Source organism: Ptychodera flava, chromosome 13 (genome assembly GCF_041260155.1).
Source record: "Ptychodera flava strain L36383 chromosome 13, AS_Pfla_20210202, whole genome shotgun sequence".
In the NCBI taxonomy this organism is placed as follows: Eukaryota; Metazoa; Hemichordata; class Enteropneusta; family Ptychoderidae; genus Ptychodera; species Ptychodera flava.
In genome coordinates this window covers 14,392,298-14,413,936 of record NC_091940.1, presented here as the reverse complement: position 1 = coordinate 14,413,936, position 21,639 = coordinate 14,392,298, and the positions used below count along the sequence as shown (strand labels likewise).

The window sequence follows — 21,639 nt, the reverse complement described above, 5'->3', positions numbered from 1 at the left end:
AGAGTGTCACCATGTAGCTGGAAATGATATTGATCGAGGTGACAGAATTCTTTTGTGAAGGAATTGGTCTAATCGATCAAGGTTTCATTACGCCACACATACGTGCATATTGATGACAGTGCAAACCATCCATAAAAAAACAAGTATTTTTGTCCGAGGTTTGCACAAAGTCCAATAACAGAATAGCACGAAAAGATACAACGAAAGAAAAACGGGGTTTGAAGAAACATGTCGCGAGGAAAGCCAGGCAGCCGACAGCTTCAACAATATGAGGGTACAACTAGGGTCTGACGTCACATCGACCACGAACGTTGTCATTAATTAGCATATCGACGTTTCGTCCAAAGAAATCGATAGTTAACACTGACTTGGTTGTTATTTGCCTAAATCCTGCCGACGTAAGACTCAAAGTTCGATAAGCGACAAAGGTTTGGGTAGAAACAGCTATATGTAAATAAACCCCTAAAAGTAGCAATGAAGGATACATCCGATAAGATGAATTATTAATTAGCAATTAGTTCTCGAAAGGATAATAGACTAGACTTGACGTGGAACTTGACAAACTTGTTCGCTTCTTTGCGAATTTGTCTCGAGTTTACGTCAGTTTTGTCAAGATCCTCCCTCTGCGCGATAACCTTTTCCCAAAAAGGTTTTGGATTTTACAGCCTCGCTGGCTGACCATCGCCAGAATGTGATAATTCGAGCAGTTCCTTTGCGAAATCGAAGTCTGGTTTTTTTTACAAGATGGCGACATGAGGACGAAAAACGAACATGATACAGCAGTTCTTTGTATGCCGGTAAGTATTTTAGAAAAACGCCTTCTTTTCTTTGAGAGCTAACTATAAGTATACGTGCACTGAGCAATTGTTACTTTGAAATGTCCAGTTACATGCTTAAATGACCTAGCAACACACTGATTCTTCATACAAAGAGATAGGCAACCAAAGACGCCATCTTTTAATGCAATTGCATCCAAAACATAAATACGATGACTATTAGGGGCGATACAGCATAAACTCGTCTTTAAGAGCTTACTTCATGGTTCCTGTTAATCTTCAAACCTTACCGAGTATGTTCTACAAATGAATAATGACTTTTACCCTGTTACTTTACAGATACTTGCCCTTTTGCTGTTCTTTTCCTGCATCGAAGAAATAACAGGTAAGCTTGAGAGCAACGCTTGACGTTCTTAATATTCTTCACAGAATATCAGACGAGAGTTTAAAATGAGTAGTATTGTAAGCGACCAAGTTTGCAACTGTACATGATAAGATAAGGTAAAGAGTTATAAAACGCCCCAATACTCGTTAAATGCCTATTGCAAGTAGCTGTTAGCCCGCACCTTGCATCCTCATTATCGATTGGGTCGGCCATTGTAACTTCTTACGTATTTACAGATGTGAACGGCCAGACACAATAATTTTGCTATATTTTACACTATTCCAGATATTTGTATTATGACAAAATGTGTTCAAATGCGATTGACTGTGCGTTAAACGCTGCCCCATACATCAAATGTACTACTTCCCTAGCAGTTATTCCTTAAATAAATAAGTTGTACGAACGAAACTATAATATAGGGCTTAAACAATACATTCGATTCATACATACATACATACATACATACATACATACATACATACATACATACATACATACATACATACATACATACATACATACATACATACATACATACATACATACATACATACATACATACATACATACATACATACATACATACATACATACATACATACATACAATATAATGTGTTATTTGTTAACTTCACGAAAACTTTTATGGTAATTCGTCAGCCTCTAACGATTTCCTTTTCACTGATCATCTAACGTTTTGTATGTGCTGCGTTCCTTTTCCTATTTCTTCTATAGGCCAAAATGCCACAAATACCACAACTTTAGCGCCTCAGACGGCTGCAGGGGTTACCCATGTTTACCTTGGTACTACAGACGAGCCGACATCGATATCGGAACTTATGCAGGACAAGTCATCTTCGTTCAACGCAACCTTGACCGATGTCCTCGGGTATTTTTCCATCGAACCTGTCCAGGTATGTCGGTACCATTTTACTCTTGGCATGAATAACAGCTCTGCACTCAGAAATAAAATTTGACTCTCTCTTGAACGCAAAAATCAGAATATTTAACGCTTCTCATCATATATCTTCTACAGAAAATAAATCTCATATACTATAACGATGACTTCGTGGAAGATACCACTACCAGACCGACGATCGGAGACGCCGAGGAGACCAACTTGATGCTCTCGCTCATTCTTGACGTGACAGAAAATGTCGACGTCTCGCTATCCGCTCACGAACTGATGGTTACGTCTGAATACCTCTCGGATCTTGCACTGTACCTTTTCAATAACATAGACGACCCTCTCTCAGAATATAAGGACTACGGCGATCTCACTGGTCTCGTAAGAGTAAGTACACTGGGCAACTGGCTTTGCGGGGGTCAGACGGCGTATCACAAGAATGCATTGCTAAATTATTTGCAGTCACCTGGCCATCCATTTTCTTAACACGGAGCGAGGAACCCGCAGATTCCAACATTGATAAATTAATATTTTTATGTTTAAACTTCGGTTTTTTTGCCTTTTTATTTTTGCTGAATTATCGACGGTCAAAGTTTAGAATAACACGCGTCAAGTTTTACCCACAATTCCCTTTTGAATGAACTGCCGGCTTTCAGAACAACCACTATTTGCGAGCAGAGACAAAAATAATCACAGTCGTCATTTATTGAAATGATCACAACTAAGATACAGTGCTTGGTGTTCTATGTACTGACAAATAATTGTTGTTCCCCGCCACAATAAATAATTGTAATAAAATGTTAACAGAAGCTATAAATCTGGGCTACTTATCTAGATTTTTTATTTAAAAACATCATCGCATACATCTCTCTTGATGAAATCGAAAAAATATTATCCCTCGCAATCTTGCATATAGTCTGCAGTATAAGACAGTGAGATGTGTCCAAATTTTATGTGGTACATACAAAAAAAAATATTCTGCCTTTTTGTTAGCTTGTTTCATTTGTAAAGTGTATTGTGACTTCGAATTTCAACGATTCAAACTTTTTTGCTCTAGAATTTTGTTCGAGTGGCTGGAAGTCTTTTCAAGGATGAATATGATAGATATTGGATAGAAATCAGAAAGGTGAGATATTTTCTCCAATTATGACAATTTCTTTAATGAACCCCGGCATATACATCAAGCCAAAGACAATCCCTATCTGAAATAATTAAATCGTTGCTTACGTAAACCTGGACTTGGGCCAATCAAGCGACAGTTTGAACGGGGAATAAGATGAAACGAAAATACAAACGAGACAAATTACAAATATCTGTCAAAGAAGGACAGGTGGAGATGGGGCAAAGGTCAGAATACTATGCAAAACCTTGAAAACAACTCCGATCAACATCCTCCATCTCCAAACACCTACTTCATCACCTTGTCCAACTCAGACATTCTCCTTCAATCAGCACGTATGCTATCCAATGCCAATTGCATCTGTACACTGACGACACTTACGCGGCACTTACCAGGTCAGTGACCTTTCATGACGTCGTCCGCTCTCTTTTTTTTCAGGTTTTATATGGCGTGTCTGACGTCATTGATAAACTTGAGAAATTCGCCATAGCCATCTCGAGTCTGCTATCCGAAAATGAGGAAATAGTCACAAGCGGTCCTACGATAAGTATGTTATGTCTTCAGTGATTGGCACGACAGTTTACGCTCTCGGCAATGATTCGGGCCACTCGTGACCTTTCAGTCCTCTCGACGGATTATGCTATCACGAGCATTTGCAATATTTATGTAACATTTGCAATATTCATAACACATGGACGATTCCGCTATCTTCTGATGTAACCACGATATTGTTTTGGCAGACATCAAACGCTCTTTAATAGCTCACTATTGAATAAGATAATAGTGTGATACCGACAGTAATTTCATTTTTTTCAAAAAATCACATATTTGCAAAAAAACAATGCATAAATGTTGCCTCTAAAAAGCCAAAAATTTTGGCAGTCTCATTTGAAATCGTAGTGGAAGAATTAACACATTTTAATATTCGCCTTTCTTTAATTAATCCTTTCACATGATAGAATTCCGTATGCAACGTCTGACATGGGCTGACGTCAGGACTCTGGGTTGGGTTTTCCAAGGATTTGGCTCGGCTCAGATTGAAGTCGACACAGACAGTCTTCAGAACATGACGATTTCAGGTGAGAAGTCTCAAGTTCGACATTCAAACAGACAGTGTAAGATTAACGATCCAGTCGAGTGACGCTCTAGTTCACAAACATGCCCGTGTAACTATTATTAGTCGGGACTACAGTTCCGAACGGTAATTTGGATAATCAATTGCCCTTGATATTAAGAAGACCAGCGCCCCCCCCCCCCAAAAAAAAAAACCCCTTGTCGTAGAGAGGTTAAGATTGCATCCCCAGCGACAACACAACGCAGAGTGGATTACGCGTTCCATGCGTATAATGTTTTGCACAGATTCGGATAGGACGTGACGACTAATACACACACGACATTAGCACGGTCACAGACTTAAGAATTTTGCTTTGATATTCACCGGCAGTTAATAGCGCACAGTAATAAAAACTTGAAATACTGAAATTTGAATTTGTGTTTGAACAACTGTACAAAGCCATGGTGGTAAAGACAAACGACAATGTTTTATAGCATAGCGGCGCCTCTGCGACATCCGTCGTCATCTGCAACTGCGCCGCAGGGGTTCTTTGGCTTTGTTGAGTGCAACTTTGTATCCTTTTTGTCACCTCAAACATCTCAAAATCAGAAGGCAATCGATAAAATCAAGAGAGCAACAATACAAAACGTAAGGAATATCAGAAATGATAGGTTTCACATCGAAAACGAATGCCAAACGACAAGAGAACGCGTGACATCATCAGAACAGGGTAAGAGAGTGCAGAGAATGATGACGTATCCGTTCAAGTTCTGTTCACGCATGTATAGTCTTAATCTCTCTGAGCCATTGCGAAACTCGTTAACTGCAATCGTGACAGTGAGGCTATTGACCTTTACTCATACAAGCTGTGGAAGCACTTAGCCCCCCAGATAGAATAATAATCTAAAATGATGAAAGGTGATTTCGCCTCTTATTTTAAATCTCTCTAATGCCATGACGGAAATGTCAAGCATCACGCTGCCGGGCTTACTCAAATAGAATAGCAGATTTAGAGCCGTTGCGCAGACTCAGGATTCCAGTTCAAATTACAAGTAATAAGAACATATGTTTACGACATACCTTTAATGTCACGTCCATCTGACCAGCGGCGGAAAGCTATTCCTTGTCCTTGGAAAGCTATTCCTCGTCCATAACCAACATTCTCAAAATTTCAAAACTTAGAAGTTAGTAAGTAAGGGAGCCTTCAGTAATTACAGGTTGGGGTGGGCCGGGGAAATTGGGGAGGGTTGGGTCACTTTTTAGAAAACTGTGCAAGGGAGAGGGACATTTTCTATAAACCTATCTTGGGGAGGGAGGGTCACGGTTTACAGAAGCTGATTTTACGGCCAAACCTTCGATTGTCCATTCGATATTTCCTCAATAGGAAATCACCGATGAAATACATCGATAATTTTAAATACATACACATTGTCAACAAGCTTCACAAGCAAAGAAGACACGGTGACCACGATTGGAACTAATTTGGAATAATTGGATCTTTATATTTTTCAAATTTCTCGAAAGATGGCTGGATGTTGCGATATTACCCATAAAAACAAGACTTAGTGTATAACTTAAAAAGAAAAACCGATGAACTTTCATTTGCTGATTAAACTTATAACCTCACTATCAAATTATCCCGAATTAGTTCCAGTCGTGTTCAGTGGTATCCTACATTAAACACCTTAAACAGATAAAACTGATGAAAGACAGGAAACACAAACATATTGGACAGGTGGCAAAGTGTATATCAATTATCAAACGTCTATAAATGCTCAGATATTGTTAATTTTATGTTCTATTTTGGAAAAAATATTCATAGTTTCCTCATAGACTACCATGTATAGTGAACCAATATTTCGATGAAATTCCAAAATCCAATTTCTTGCACACACATCCACTTGTAACTGCCCAAGTCAAGTACATTAATATCAATAATAAGAAGTACATAAATACACAGATTTACCTAGCTTTGTATTGGAAAAAAAATATTTATAGTTTTCTCATAGACCACCATGTATAGTGAATCAACAAATCGATGAAATTCCAAATCCAATTACTTGTACACACATGCACGTTTTACTTCCCACTTCAAGCAAAGTACATTTAAATATATAATCAATCATATATAAATGTACAGCTATAGTTGTTTTGTGGGGAAAATGTTCTTGATTTGCCTGATACTGTGATAGACTCCTATGTATTATGATTTGACATTTTTGGATGAAGCACTATATCAGCCGTATCTTGCCTTCTTCGAGTTGCACGTGATATGGTGACCCTCCCGCAAATGGATGATCATCAAAAATGCTTTGGTGATAAATTGAGGCCCTCCCTCCAAAAAACAGCCCTCCCCCTGTAATTTATGTCCCTAACTTACATAACAGTTAATTATTATGTAAATTAGCTGATTCCTTGGGAGAATACTTCAGTGATTGGGGGAAGGTCAAGTTTTAGAATGTCGGACAACTGAGGGGGAGGGTGGCATTTTAGACAAGAGGTTAGGGGAGGGTCACATTTTACAGTACATGTGCGCACGGAATTCCCCCTGCCCACCCCCTGTAATTACTGAAGGCTCCCTAAGGGAACAAGTTCCTTTAATAATTTACGTCTCGCTCGGGTACTCGAGACAAAGCGTAGTTTGGGTCTGTTTATCAAAGCATCAAGCCTTAACGACTTGGCCACGACTCCTTTGTTGACATGTTTTTTATTTCATTTTGCAGACGACAGCGGTGTTGTCATGATGGGGTTTCATTTGACCAGCCTTACAGATTACATGGGAAAGAATAAAACGAAGCACGCAACGGTGCCCAACATCAAGCAAGCAAGGCAAGTAACAAGAAACTACCTCCATTCGAAATTCGCTGCGAGGTGGAATTAACAAACGTAAAAGTACTTCCAAGGGGCGACTAAAATCTGCAAGGGATTATCACAGGCCGTTACCAGCTATATACAGATTTTATATTTATGCGCCTCAGCCCTCAAGTCAAATTTATCTGCACTATGCCGTCACGCTATGTGGTTTTTCAACAACTTCTCACATCTTCACTAAATACACGATTTTCCATTGATCTAAAACGTTCTCACCTTGCTTTCAGTGACATACAGGCCCCCTGTCATTAATCTGATCTTTCCTTTCCTGTCTTTTCATAATGCAGCGTGACAAATCCAGAGATGTTGTCAAATGAGACGCTGTCATTAATGATGATTAAGTACCCGGATTTGAGCGAAACCAGCTTACCAGTGACGTACAAAATGGATCATATGAGAAAAGTAAGAATATGAATAATATTGTTGGTTGTGCACGTTTTATATACGAATACATAATTTATTCATATATATTATTATTATTATTATATATATATATATATTTATATATATATATATATATATATACATAAACGAATAGACACACACATACATATAATACAGACACATACACACACACGCACACGCACGCACACACACACACACACACACACACACACACATATATATATATATATATATATATATATATATATATATATATATATATATATATATATATATATATATATATTATATATATATATATATATATATATATATATATATATAATATGCCCAAGTTCAGAGGTTGCCATAAAGCCATTATGGTGATAACCGGGAGGGCACATTGTATACATTTTGTGTATATATATATATATATATATATATATATATATATATATATATATATATATATATATATATATATATATATATATATATGTAACAAGAATAGTTAAATAAATGACATGCGAACAAATGACAGTACGGCCCATCCGTTAATATTGGAGTAACTGGCACAACTTGCTTTTTGTGCGATGATTTCGGAAGTAAATGAAATTAAAGTTACTGCGCGTTCTAAATATACATAATGCAGAGCACAATCAATAATTACACGAATTGCAGTAAGTACAAGTAATAATAACTTTTACTTACGTTTCGTGCATCCTGCAATCATCAGACACTGTGACACTAGCTTTTTTTTATTGTATAAATGAGGAGGGGGGGGAGACAAAGAAAAATACTTTTTTATTTCGACGGGCCATGGTCTCAATCCCGCTTTATATCAACTAAAACTGGAATAAAGAATTTAACATGTAAGAAGAGCAAATATATTTGCAGCGTTGAAATCTATCACTTCTCGAAACAAAATGCCTATACTTATATGTAGAACCCGAGAGAGGAAATGAGCCCGGTCATAGCTTCCTTACGATTTTGCCAATAAGGTACATCATATGCCCTGACGAAATCGCCCATTTACGGCATACTGCATCACAACGTCTCGTCATCACGCCAAATTCCATTGCAAAATACCGAAAAATGGAATGACCTAAGACAATAGTTGTGATTCAGCGTTTTAAGTATTAAAATTTGATCGAATTTTTGACTTCCAGCTGTCATCGAACCAAGAGGCGAGGTGTACTTTTTGGAACTTTACTCGCGGGTGAGTCATCTACCATCGTCCGAAATGATTTGTGTTTGTGCTCTTGTTGTTCTGTATTTGTTGTTTTTAGGTGCTTTTGAGTTGGTTTTTTTCGTTCTTGGCCATGATACGGCCGGCGTTCCTCTTACTGCAGCATCAGGTTTGTCGAAACCCTCTTTCAGTCGCTTTAAATTATATAGACTCCGAGAGACGCGGTAACAATGAAAAACAATGAAATATGTGAGCAATGTGACAGTAGTCCAAGTTCATACTTAATGAGCGAAGAGCAGAAAAGAAACTTGTGTAAGGTGTCCTAAATCTAAAATCAAACAATTTTACGGGACTTTTCCCCCACGCTCAGGTAATATAATAACTGTGTATATGAATTAACGACTTCCTCTTGACGCTCCTCTCAGACAAGACGTCGGTGGAATCTGGGACGACAGAGCGTGCACCCAGGTGACTAGGTCGGCGGATTACACTGAATGTGCCTGCGCACACACTACCACCTTCGGACTCATCGTGATCGAAAATGAAATATTGGTAAGCACACCCAAAGCCATCATAAAACGATTGGAAGGTCCACCCAAACGAGCTATAAAGAATTCATGCCATCCCATTGCTGGAATAAGAAAGTCTTTTATGGCGACAGTGTATATGCTTTGCGTCGGAAATACAGTTCATGCCAATAAGCTTTAAACTAACCACATAAGTTTTCATGAATACATCATGCAAAGCTCGTTGGTGGATTAAGAAATCTCACGAACTCCAGAGATTTAACATTGCTGTGGCATTTTCCTACAAATGACAGTGAAGGGGCAGAAACAACGTTCTCAAAAGTCGTAAATGTTTAATTGAGTGCACTGCTTTAGGGTCGGAGTCTCTTTATTATGTGAGGTACAGGTAACCTGGTTATTAAATAATGACAAAGAGAACATTTTTGCTGTGTAAATCGTTTTATCATACTGCATTGGTGGCCAAAAAATAACATCTCTCTCTCTCTCTCTCTCTCTCTCTCTCTCTCTCTCTCTCTCTCTCTCTCTCTCTCCACACAGGTACATGATCCCCACTCATTTATTTGCTGGGTAATAATATGGGCGTGTGGCATATTTTCAATCGTCCCGTACATCATATTGTTAGCGGTGGCAGTATACTTAACGTAAGTATAAAGTAAATGGAAATTTACCCTACAGTGGAAAAGATTCATGACTTTGTTTAACGTTTATCATTATAAAAGCTTGATACCGTGCACAGAGCAAGAACCTCATCACAGAACTCTCTTGTACACCCGTTCCGTTACCGCGTACTTCTGAGAGCCACTGAAAATGCATTAGATGTTGTGAGAAGGCCAAAGAAAACACAAAATATGTCAGAAGGAACTTCGGATATATTTCCTATATTTCCCGAATTCCCGCCAAAGGGGACAATGATGGGAAGGCCAAAGTCGTGAAGCCGATGAATTATGAAACGCATGTATGTTCATAGTTACCGCGTAAGTTTTTAATAATTCAAGTGTTCTGTAAATCAATGGCTCGGAACCGGTCACGTGACCACTTTCCATTGCATCTGCCGACGACAAATCGTCTTTTGATGTATACTGTCATCCGCAATACAGCTGTCGCTTACTGTAACTGAAAGTGATAATTATATAGGGGTAGGCCTTAACCATATCCTGACACCTGACGCTCTGGACTTCGGGAGACTTTGGGACGCTCACCTTAGTCATTGATCATGCCAGTAATCTTGTTTTCCGCGATATCAGCCGATAAATTGAAACATATCTGTCGCCATGACAACGGGAAAGAATCTCTTTCATCATCAGTGTAATTGTTGCTGTTATCAGTGATATACGTTCGGTTGCATACAAGACTTTTGTCATCAAAATGTCGTTTGTCTGAAAACTGGGGAATAATGGCATTCCTATTTTATTTCAGTTTTTCAATCCCGTGCACAGTGAAGGTTGTCCCGCGATTGTACCTCCATTTGAGACTATCAGGAAGACAGATAATTTCAAGGATCCATTGTGTATCCTTCAAGCAACCATATCTTTTAAATATTGCAATCTCTTTTTTTTATTTCTTCAAGAACACTGAACCGGAGAAGGCGGTTGTGTTTGATCAATTTCTGCGTTGCCAGTATCATGGCGCTCGTGCTGTTGATGTGCAGTGAAGCTGCAAAACTTAACCAGGTGAGACGCTGAAATTTTTTCAACTTTTATGACGTCAATGAATTCGACGTTTTATTCATAAATTCAAAAAAATACGTCAAGACAGACTATGGCAGTGGGCAAGAGCTTTTGAAGATGTCTGCCCGGGGTTCTGATGGCGCCACTGTAATTTTAGCGACATTAAAAACAAGTCATCTATAACTTGAGTCCGAAAAACTCTGCAAATAAAATGGCAAGTTACCTTTTATGGGACTATAATCTTGGATTAAATGTGCTATGATATACATTTACTGCTTGCATTGCTAATCTCAGCATGAGATCATAACATGGCCCTCTGATTCCAAAAGCACGGTCCTCTGCTCAGGAGATTATACGGTTACCTTACACGAGACACGTGTAGGACGTATTGTAAGAATGCAGTACCAGGATAAACTCGAACATCACAGAATCGAGTCTTTCAAACTGCAGAATGCTGGAATAAAGCGTGAGAAAATGATGACAATTGTCAGGGTTTAAAATTGCTAAGTATATCATGAGTCTGCTTGCCAGTGGGATAGCGAGACTTGGAATCTCGTTCTCTACGAGATCAATTATACAATCGATTTCTAGTCTTCGATTCCTCGACAGATGATCAATATTTTGCTTGTCCATACACTCGATTAAACAGCCATCACTCAACTCTGTAGCCTTATAGCAGAACCATAGAATTTGATACAACTTCGACTTCGTAAGCCACAGCGCCCTCGTGAATTGATCAGACTTCCAAGAGATATCACTACCTGCCGAGAGCCAGGATGGTCGACAATTTGTTACATATCTTGGTTCTTTCTTTCAACTTTCTCTCAACAGTGGGCGTGTATGGCTGTGAATATTCTGATGCACATGACCCTGCTGTCTGTTTTCTTCTGGATAATGGCCATTGGTCTGCACGTCAGCACAAAAACGACGTCCTGCTCCAGGTCAGAGGTCAGGTCATTGCACATGATAATCATCGGATGGGGTGAGTAACAGAAAGCAGTGCTTACTTTAAAAATGGCGGAGAAAATCATGCTTTAATTTATAATTACATTGATTTGTTTTAGACCCTGCCTGGGCACTTTACACCAAATAATACTGTAGGGGAGGGCTTCAAAAAGACAAATAAATGTCTTGGTTCACGATGAGCTCGAGGTTATAGTTGTTTCTTTATGCCAAATAATGATGAGTTTTAAGCTCATAGCTGAAAATCATATATTTAAAATATAGCTGCAAGCAGCAATGCCGGGGCCAAAGCAATCTTAAGTGGGAAAAAGAAGGCAAATGTATTCAGAGAGGGCAAAGGTCATTACCGTTACATCTCTTTTTGCAACAAAACTTTCTTTCCTTTGTTACATCTGTCAACAAAAAATCAGAACACTAGGTTTATTGCTAGCTCAAAATTAGAAATGTGCACAATTATGAGGTACTGCATGTGGCATCATAAGGTCTAAGATCGTGCCAAATATGAAGGGTATAGGACTCTTGGTTACTGAGTTATGGACAAATATGTATATTTATGGAAAAAAGGTCATCGAGTTCACGTGATATTTTGTCAAAAAAATTGTATCCCATAGTTATCCCTATATACCAAAAATCAGACCTCTAGCTCTGTTGGCTTGCCCAAAATTAGATATGTGCATATTTAATGAGGCATGACCTATGGTACCATAAGGTCTCCCATCATACCAAATATGAATGGTGTAGAACTTGTGGTTACTGAGTTATGGACAGATATGTATAATTGAGGTCAAAGGTCATCGAGGTCACGTGACATTTTGTCAAAAAAATTGTATCCCATAGTTATCCCTATATACCAAAATCAGACCTCTAGCTCTGTTGGCTTGCCCAAAATTAGATATGTGCATATTTAATGAGGCATGACCTATGGTACCATAAGGTCTCCCATCATATCAAATATGAATGGTGTAGAACTTGTGGTTACTGAGTTATGGACAGATATGTATAATTGAGGTCAAAGGTCATCGAGGTCACGTGACATTTTGTCAAAAAAATTGTATCCCATAGTTATCCCTATATACCAAAAATCAGACCTCTAGCTCTGTTGGCTTGCCCAAAATTAGATATGTGCATATTTAATGAGGCATGACCTATGGTACCATAAGGTCTCCCATCATACCAAATATGAATGCTGTAGAACTTGTGGTTACTGAGTTATGGACAGATATGTATAATTGATGTCAAAGGTCATCGAGGTCACGTGACATTTTGTCAAAAAAATTGTATCCCATAGTTATCCTTATATACTAAAAATCAGACCTCTAGCTCTGTTGGCTTGCCCAAAATTAGATATGTGCATATTTAATGAGGCATGACCTATGGTACCATAAGGTCTCCCATCATACCAAATATGAAGGCTGTAGAACTTGTGGTTACTGAGTTTGGACAGATATGTATAATTGATGTCAAAGGTCATCGAGGTCATGTGACATTTTGTGAAAAAAATTGTTTTCAATAGTTATCCTTATATACTAAAAATCAGACCTCCAGCTCTATTGGCTTGCCCAGAATTAGATATGTGCATAATCAATGAGGTATAGGATGAGCTGGTCATGTGACATTTTGTTAAAAAACCGTAACACTGATAGATGTCCTTGTGTACCAAAAATCAGAACTCTAGCTCTAGTTTGAAGGCTGGAATTACATATGTGCATAATCAATGTGGTAGAGAAACATGCCAGGGTCATAGGTCAAGTTCATCCTCAAAATATTGATTTGCAGTTTGATCCCCTGTAGGTCACTGTTCAGTAGTCACTAGCCCCCGGCCCCCCACGACTCTCACATAGGCCAGAATAAGCCATTGGTATAGCTTAGCTGCAGAGGTATAGGGGAGGTCAAAGGTTATTGAAAAATCAGAAAAATAATACTTTAAAAATCTTCTTCTCATAAACGGCAAGGTGAAAATTCTTGAAATTTGGTATGTAGCATCTAGGTAGTATGGTCTAAAAAGTTTCTTAACAGATTTTCGATTTTTCAATTTTTATGCAAATTAGGTGAAATTAAAATTTTTAATAATTAATAACAGCCAGGTCATGTATCCAATCAAATATGAAGGGTCAGGTGCACCAGTATTCAGTATGCTTAATATGCCCTGCAAATTTGAAAAGGCTGCGCGCAACGGTTTTGGAGATCTAGCTTTGCAAAGAATTGTCGGAAGAAGAGGAAAAAGAAGAAGTGATCCAGAGTAAATACAATAGGGGACAAGCCCCATAGGGCTTTGTCCCCTAATAATTACGTACCGTCTGCTAGTTATCTTGAATATTATTATGAGTATACATAATGACAGCGTCAGAGGGCGCTTTTCCTTGGCAACTGGCGCAATAATCAGGGGTGGTGGCTGGGGATGTGGCAAAGTAAGCACGCTCACGGTACCCAGGACTTACAATGTCACCTATGGGAGTTACTTTACATCATGTTGGTTTTGCTTTATTTGAATTTCAGCTCTTCCATTTGTAACAACTGGAGTCACAGCCGGTGTCCGCTACTCTGCATTTGGCAAAGGGAAGGAGTGAGTATGCGTCCTGGAAAGATTCGAATTTTCATGAAACTTTGCAGATCTGTCCTTGACTGACTAATACCAATACGCCTACTCGGTTTCTGATGAAATTTTACTCTATATTTTTCAAATTTATCCAATACACTCATAGTGCAATTTGATTAACTCAAACACAATAAATATTAATAATGTCTTCATTTTGTAAAAACGGATAGTCTTAAGCTTGCTATACGTTAATTAAGGTTACTATTCTTTTTTTTCTTTCTGTCTCTGAAGTTGTTGGATGAATGCCAGCGACCCGGCTGTTCAGGGCCTTTTATTTCCTGCTCTGTTTGCTGCAGCCGTAAGTATGACATTGATAGTAAAACAGTGACTGCTAATTTCTATATAAGACCAATTCTGAGAGGCTACAGTATGAGCAACTTGACAGATCAATATGTATATGCTACACTCACAATAGCTTAAACATGATCCCGGGCCACTGGCCTTCTAGTAACGTATTTCAATCTTAGGAACCCCGACCTGTAACCTGAATCACGAAAGGAAAATATTCCCCCTTATCAACATTTTGCAAAGTTTTGTAGAAACTTATATTGGGATGGGTGGGGGTCACGTGATTCAGGGTTGCTTGTCACAACGTGCTTTATGTTTACTTCGATTCTCGCTCAGTTGATCTCGTAAATTAACGCGAGAAATTTTCTCCTGCAGCTCGCAGCCATCACTTTGGGCATTGGTCTCAGAGCCATCATCATGTCCGGCAAATTCATGCTGTTCGAGCGGGAAAAAGATGAAATAAACAAAATGAAGTGAGTACTGTGGTTTAAAGGTTTGACTGTCGTTGGAAATGATGTTGCGTTTATGTGATCCGTATGGTAACAATTTATGACACAGCGTTTGGTGTCACAGTTGGTGAATTTCGCGCTTGTTTCGTTTTGTTTGTAATATATAGCTTCTTGTTTTACTTCAAAGAATGTGTAAGTTAGTGTTCAACTGTTTTTTTTCAGATTGTCTGTATGTTTGTAATATACAATTTTATTTTTCAACAATAATATTGCATATGGTTGGCTGTGTTGGCGAAAGACACAGCTTAACTTGTCAATATGTACTTTAGAATATAGGAAAAAGTAGGCTTGTTTTCTGTAAGCAACAAATATAATGAAAATATAGAAGCTATTGTGCCGTTAATAAAATCACAGACAAGAAAGAAAAAACATAACTCGTTCCTTAATTTTGTCTGCTCAACTACTATGCAAACACACTAAAAATAATCTGAATTTATAATTCAGAGTTCATTTTGATGTACGTGTTTTGAAATTTTGGGCGATTGTTTTGAAGGAGTTCTGTAACCTATACGTTTTGGCGCCAATCATTGATTTTCACTTGGTGTGACAATAAAAAAAGTGCAGCCGGAAATCTGGGTAGGGCTACTGACGTGAAACTGTACCTGGTAAATATGACTGACACGCCTCCTTTACCATATATGGACAAAATGGAAATTTGTCGTGACCGAGTGATTGCAAGTTTCATGCATTGTACCTTCAAGGCAGAGATCATGCGGACAGGGGAACAATGGCGGTTTATACAGTATAATATGTGATTTTAAGCATTCTGTTCTCCTTTGAAAGTTGCGTTTAGTTGATCAAAGATAAAGTTGATGAAAACTCCGCCTCTAAGCTTAAGAAGCAGATAGAACGAAAGTATTAGTTAAAATATCCAGTCTTCGATGCGGCATCTTTAAAGTACCTTTTAAACTTTCTCAACACTTCATGAAACAATGTAAAATTCGGTGACGTCTAAACTCTGTCGGTGGTAATCCGTCAAGCGTTTAATATCCCAGACAGAGTAGATGTCCAAATATATTACGGCTATTTAAACGCATTTTTTTATCATTGTTTCCTCAAGGGGTCTGTGTATCATAAAGCTGGCGGTGATACCAATTTTGTTGCTGGTATGGGGACTAGGGTACATGTCATTCAAGGGAATCACTGGTCTCAACTACCTGTTCGCTCTCCTAGTGTCCTTTCACGTGAGTATTATTTCCCGCCAACGACATCACAGCGTTTCTTTTCTAATCATCGGTCAATAGTGCCTTAGAAAATGCACTGTGTATATTTATTTCATAGGTGCCTGAAATGCTGACCATTATTTGTTTAATATGAAATATTCTCGGAAAATTTCATAACAGAATTGTAAAAATAAATGAGCTTAGCGATTTATCAGGCAAATGTGAAAAATGCAAATGCTTGGAATATATTCATGCTATTTCTGATTTCAGACTGGGCAAGTCATAGAAATCCAATCAGTTGCAATATCGCCGCTTGATTCCATGCCATCGTTATGTAGAATGCGAATCCATTAAAACGTTTACTTTCATATCTATCGTGTTACTCCAGAAGTTGAACTTGTCGACTGAAAAAGTCATTCACAAGTTAGGTTTTGTCTCTATAGAACTCGTGTAATTTGTTCCGACCAACACATGTATTATTAATCATCAATGACTCAAAAAGGAAGTACAACAATTTCTATGATTGTAATTTTTTTTCAGGGTATACCTGTAGTAGTTCTACATCTGAAATTGAACGGAGAGGTAAGTTGCATTTCAGATCTCTGAAATTTTAGATATCCTACATGTAGGCCCGACTTAATTTTTTAAATCTGTATAAGTATAGTATATCTCACAATAAAAAGAATATTTACATGTCCATTTCTTTTCTCAAATTCAAGTTGAAACAGGCACGTGAATTGCTGGAAGAAGAAAAGAGAAAGAAAGAGAAGGAAAAGGAGGTAACTGTCCAAGAATTTTGTAAGAAATTGAAAATATTATCTCAGGATCATTATATTTTGCTAGTTTGTATGAAGTCCCTAGGCGAATTTTGCGGATAGCGTCATTGTTTTGCCCAAGAGAGACGCTGAACTATACACCATGAACTATGAAATTACAATTAATGGAACATGTGGGACTCTAAATGAAGTCATACAACCTATATCGGACGACGTGACTCTAGAATTGTGCACTAAACTGATACGATTTTGATAATGAGATGACATTTAAATTCGTCATTCTCTGTTTTTGCATCTTTTTATCACTTTATATTTGCACATTGATCATGAAAACCCTGTTGACTGTTGTTTACATCAGATGTAAAATCTAGTATGATGACAATGAATTTAGTCTCTTTGACTGACATTGTAAATTTACATATTTGTCGTTATCACAGCAGGATGAGCGTCCCGTGTCGTCCATAAGCAGAGCCGATTCCAGTAAGTGATCACTTCGGCTAATTAACACTTAACACTTGCGTAATTATCTTACACAGTTAGATCACTAATGCATGAGCTATGATTTAACAACAGAGAATACATTGTATATTATTTAAATTAGAACACAGAGATAAGTCTGACTGACGGTCAGTCCATTGGCGAATTAATTAATGGAGAGAGGGGACAGATGGTCGGACAGACAGACAGACAGACAGACAGACAGACAGACAGACATAGTTTTTATGCGTCTGTACATTGGGTAATAATACAGATCATTCGTACCAGCTGACAGTGGATTTGCTTTTTTTAGAAAACGAGATGGAAACGAAATATTACACTTGTCTTAATTAGCTTTATTATGCGACATATGTGATATTTTCTTGCACATTTAATTTCAATCAAAAAAAAATTCTTTCAGCGCTAACACTTGAAGATTACTATTCTGACGAAGATGAGTGGGATGAGTGGAATTCCGAATACGGATCTCGACCAGAAACAAACTTGGTGAGATATTGGTCATTGATTTACATTACATTAGATTATATAACATTACACTGCATCACATCGCATTGCATCACATCCATTAGATTAGATTACATTACACATTACATTAAAATTACATCATATTGCAGTACATTTACGTTTTATTTCTTTAAATCAGTGTATCCATAAATGGGTTTTCAAGCATTGCACGTATAAATATGGTACAACAAAGTCAAACATTTAAACAAAAAATTGGAACTAAAAAAAAAACTATCAAACAGAAAATGAAACACATGCATACAATAACAAAACTTCAAGCAGCGCCAAAATCAGATACAGAACATGGCATAATTTGAGAAAAGTAGCTCAGAGAGAACCACGAAAAACTTGAAAATGGGCCGAAACAATAACTAAATAGAACGACTTCTAATAAAGAGCTTTGTAATGATTTTTTTTTATCTCTTAAACATTATGGAAGTTCTCATAAACCCTCGTTGGTCGTACAATCATGCATTTCCCTTACACCTACCCTACATGTGCTCTCGATAGCATTTGAGCATAGCCATGCGCAGGTTGTACAGCCAGCTAGTCTCGCCGTATAACATTCTTGATTTATGATCTTCTCGTCGTAAGAGATGTTGATAGAACCAGAGGTGGTTAGCATGTTTGATTTAAACCACGGTCCTGGCATCAAATGCTCGACTGAAGTGGAGGGGGCGTGATTTGAGAAGTATAAAGTAAACTTGCCGTCGTCCATTAATTTATAACACTAGAAAACATGCCTCTTTCAGAGGGCATTAATATTCCAGTTCAAAATTTTTGTTAAAATCGCGTTTTAATTTGTATCTCATGTGCAGAGCAACACTACCACCATTACCACCAGGGACATAGATTTCGATGACGACTACGGCAAACGGAGGTCTGCTGGTCAACGAAACAGAGGTATCTATGGCAACCCTGAAGATGCAGAGGAGTTTATGGAAGAGCTCCGGAAGAAGCTGGAATCCCCAGGCAGTCGCGACGGCACGCCTGATAGCCGCACGGAGAGCGCACGCAGTGCCCGCTCTCCGAGTCCGACGAAGCCGGTTCAAGAAGAACCGGACGAATTTGTAAAGGCTTACTTGATGAGGACCAGGGGAGAGGCGTGGCTTAAAAGTAAGGGCAAAATGGGTCAACAAGGTAAAAAACAAGAGAAGACGGACTTCGAGAAAAAGACAATGATAACCTTTGAAAAGCAACGCCCTAAAAGTCGCAGTGACAGCCGTCAGTCGACAACCTCGGGGCAGAGCCGCAGAAGTGTTTCGAGTAGCAGGGCAGGTAGCAGAGCAGATAGCAGACCCAAGAGCAACACTAGCAACAGATCCGGTAGCAGACCTCGGAGCACTAGTGGTGATGCGAGTCGGCCCGGCAGCAGAGTTAGCGGCACCAGTCGCCCGGGAAGCAGCACTAGCAATCAGAGAAGGAACACTAGCAGACCCGGAAGCAGAACGAGTAGCCAGAGAGGCGACGCTAGTCGTCCTGGTAGCACAGCTAGTAGTCGACCCGGAAGTAACACTGGTAGTCGACCCGGAAGTAACACTGTAGGTCGACCCGGAAGTAAAACCAGCAAAAAAGAAGCGAGGAGCGTCAGTCAGCTGTCCGGGCTCGGCGTGATTGCCGACGAGGAAGAAGAGTACGATCCTGGTGAACCGGATTACGGCGAGGAGAACGAGGGCTACGATGACGAAGATGAAGAATACTACAGCGACGAAGACGACGAAGGCAGTTACGATGACGACGAAGAATACGATGAAGATGAAGATTACGATGATGAGGAGGAGGAAGAGGAAGAGGAAGTTTGATAATTATTTGCCAAATACGCACTAAATTATTTACACGCTGAAATACTTCAAGGTGACTTACATGAACCTAAGAGGGCAGAATAATACTTTCCTGCTACACATTCCATGAGTTGATTAAGAGAAAAAATTTCGGCATGATTTAAATGTTTATACTCTATTTCACTTTTTTCTTAGTTAAGGAAATGTTATAACCCTAGAACACATCTATAATATGGGCAATATTTTTTCATGTTGTATAGGCAGAGTTTAAACTGCGATGAGTATATCATACTGTGTAATAAAATGTAACGCCTTCTTGTACACATTTGTTGTAAAGTTCCTTGTGAAATAGTTAAAGTTGTTACTTTCAGTTTAGGAGCAGAAATAAACTACGTAAATTTCTCAAACAAAGATGCGTTTCTGACTTTTACTCCTGCATTTGCGTGATATTCTCAGAGGGACATCTTTACATAAGTTCCTTAAACGCAATGGTATGTTTAGCTTCAGCTGCTGATATTCAGCCAACCAAGTGGAGAACAGCTCCCGAGGTGCTGCACATTAGCCCGGCTTCAATGTTACTCTCAACTATAGCTGCTGTGAGAGTTTCGTTCCAGCCTTAACCAAACTCCTTTCTGCGTCGTACATGGATTTGATTTTGCAATGACATGTTGGCAAACCTTCAAATGGTAATGGAAAGGACTGAAAACTAATCACGTGACTGCTGTAGTGAAATGTCAATGTCGTCGAAAATGTCAACTACCCTTTTTTGTGTCGTCTACTGAGTTATTTCCAGACTCAAAATAGTTCATAGACTATAACGGAGAGAGAATAGAATATCATAACTATTAGAATATTCCTCGGGAGTGATTTTCCGACGCGCTCAAATTTGTTACAATCATTTCCTTATCCTTCTGCAGTTTATGTGAACTCATTTGGCATCCTTTGACGTAAGTATGCAGCGTCTTGGTCTTATGAAAATCGAAAATTCGTTTTTACAATCAACTTAAGGTTAGCTACCATTTTGAATTTCATATACTACATAGGTTTTTGGTAATTCGTGTCTGTAATCCTCCACTTTTTACGGTTACCCCTAATTATTTACTCTTCTATTGATTATATGCACGGCAATTGTCTAGTTTTCTTCACGAAAGTAAGGACAAACGTTCGAAACGTTCAGTTTCAAGTTTCAAGACGCGCGGTCTGCACAATGAAGGTTAAACATGTCATTAGCTTTCGTATGTCCCCAATTTACCATGTAAATTGTGTATCATAGCTCTAGATGATAGTTCAAGTACGTGCCTTCTTCCACAAGCCAGTCGTCTGGTTTCCCTTTGAAAGGAAAATTGAATTAGATTGAGAAGTCGCAAGATAAAACCTAGTTCAAGTGAAGCCTTTCAATCATAGTGAGATTTAACCACTGTCGCAAATCTTCCGTTGCCGTTCATCACGTGACTGTCAACACTTCTGGCAGCTTTCCGGTGGTTTTTATCGGCCCAGTATCTTTATTGAGCGCAGTCGCCTTGGCAACAAAGCATAAATTTCGCACGTTTGGGGAAAATTTTTGAAGGTTGTTCGTGTCACAAATCGGAAGTAACCTTAAACCCAAAATAGCAAAACAGGCGAAAATAAAGAATCATTTATCCAGCTGTCGAAGGTTATCACGATTCTAACGCCGAATCGTT

The 21,639-nt window shown here is 38.6% G+C and overlaps 2 protein-coding genes across 2 annotated transcripts in view; both read left to right on the top strand.

The window, feature by feature from the left end:
* LOC139147018 (fibropellin-1-like) overlaps positions 1-21,639 on the top strand; it is a 30,598-nt gene that overhangs the window by 2,043 nt on the left and 6,916 nt on the right. The gene's annotated exons all lie outside the window — the stretch shown is intronic.
* LOC139147533 (adhesion G-protein coupled receptor D1-like) lies at positions 529-20,368 on the top strand. The gene is made up of 23 exons (XM_070718648.1): positions 529-797; positions 1,116-1,161; positions 1,896-2,074; positions 2,197-2,454; positions 3,125-3,193; positions 3,626-3,734; positions 4,147-4,266; positions 6,965-7,070; positions 7,400-7,514; positions 8,666-8,715; positions 9,111-9,237; positions 9,750-9,853; positions 10,780-10,882; positions 11,711-11,861; positions 14,339-14,405; positions 14,670-14,736; positions 15,102-15,199; positions 16,296-16,419; positions 16,939-16,980; positions 17,118-17,177; positions 17,612-17,654; positions 18,073-18,158; positions 18,995-20,368. Exons 1-23 carry the CDS (start codon positions 753-755, stop codon positions 19,976-19,978), a joined length of 3,153 nt encoding a protein of 1,050 aa, XP_070574749.1. The 5' UTR covers positions 529-752; the 3' UTR covers positions 19,979-20,368.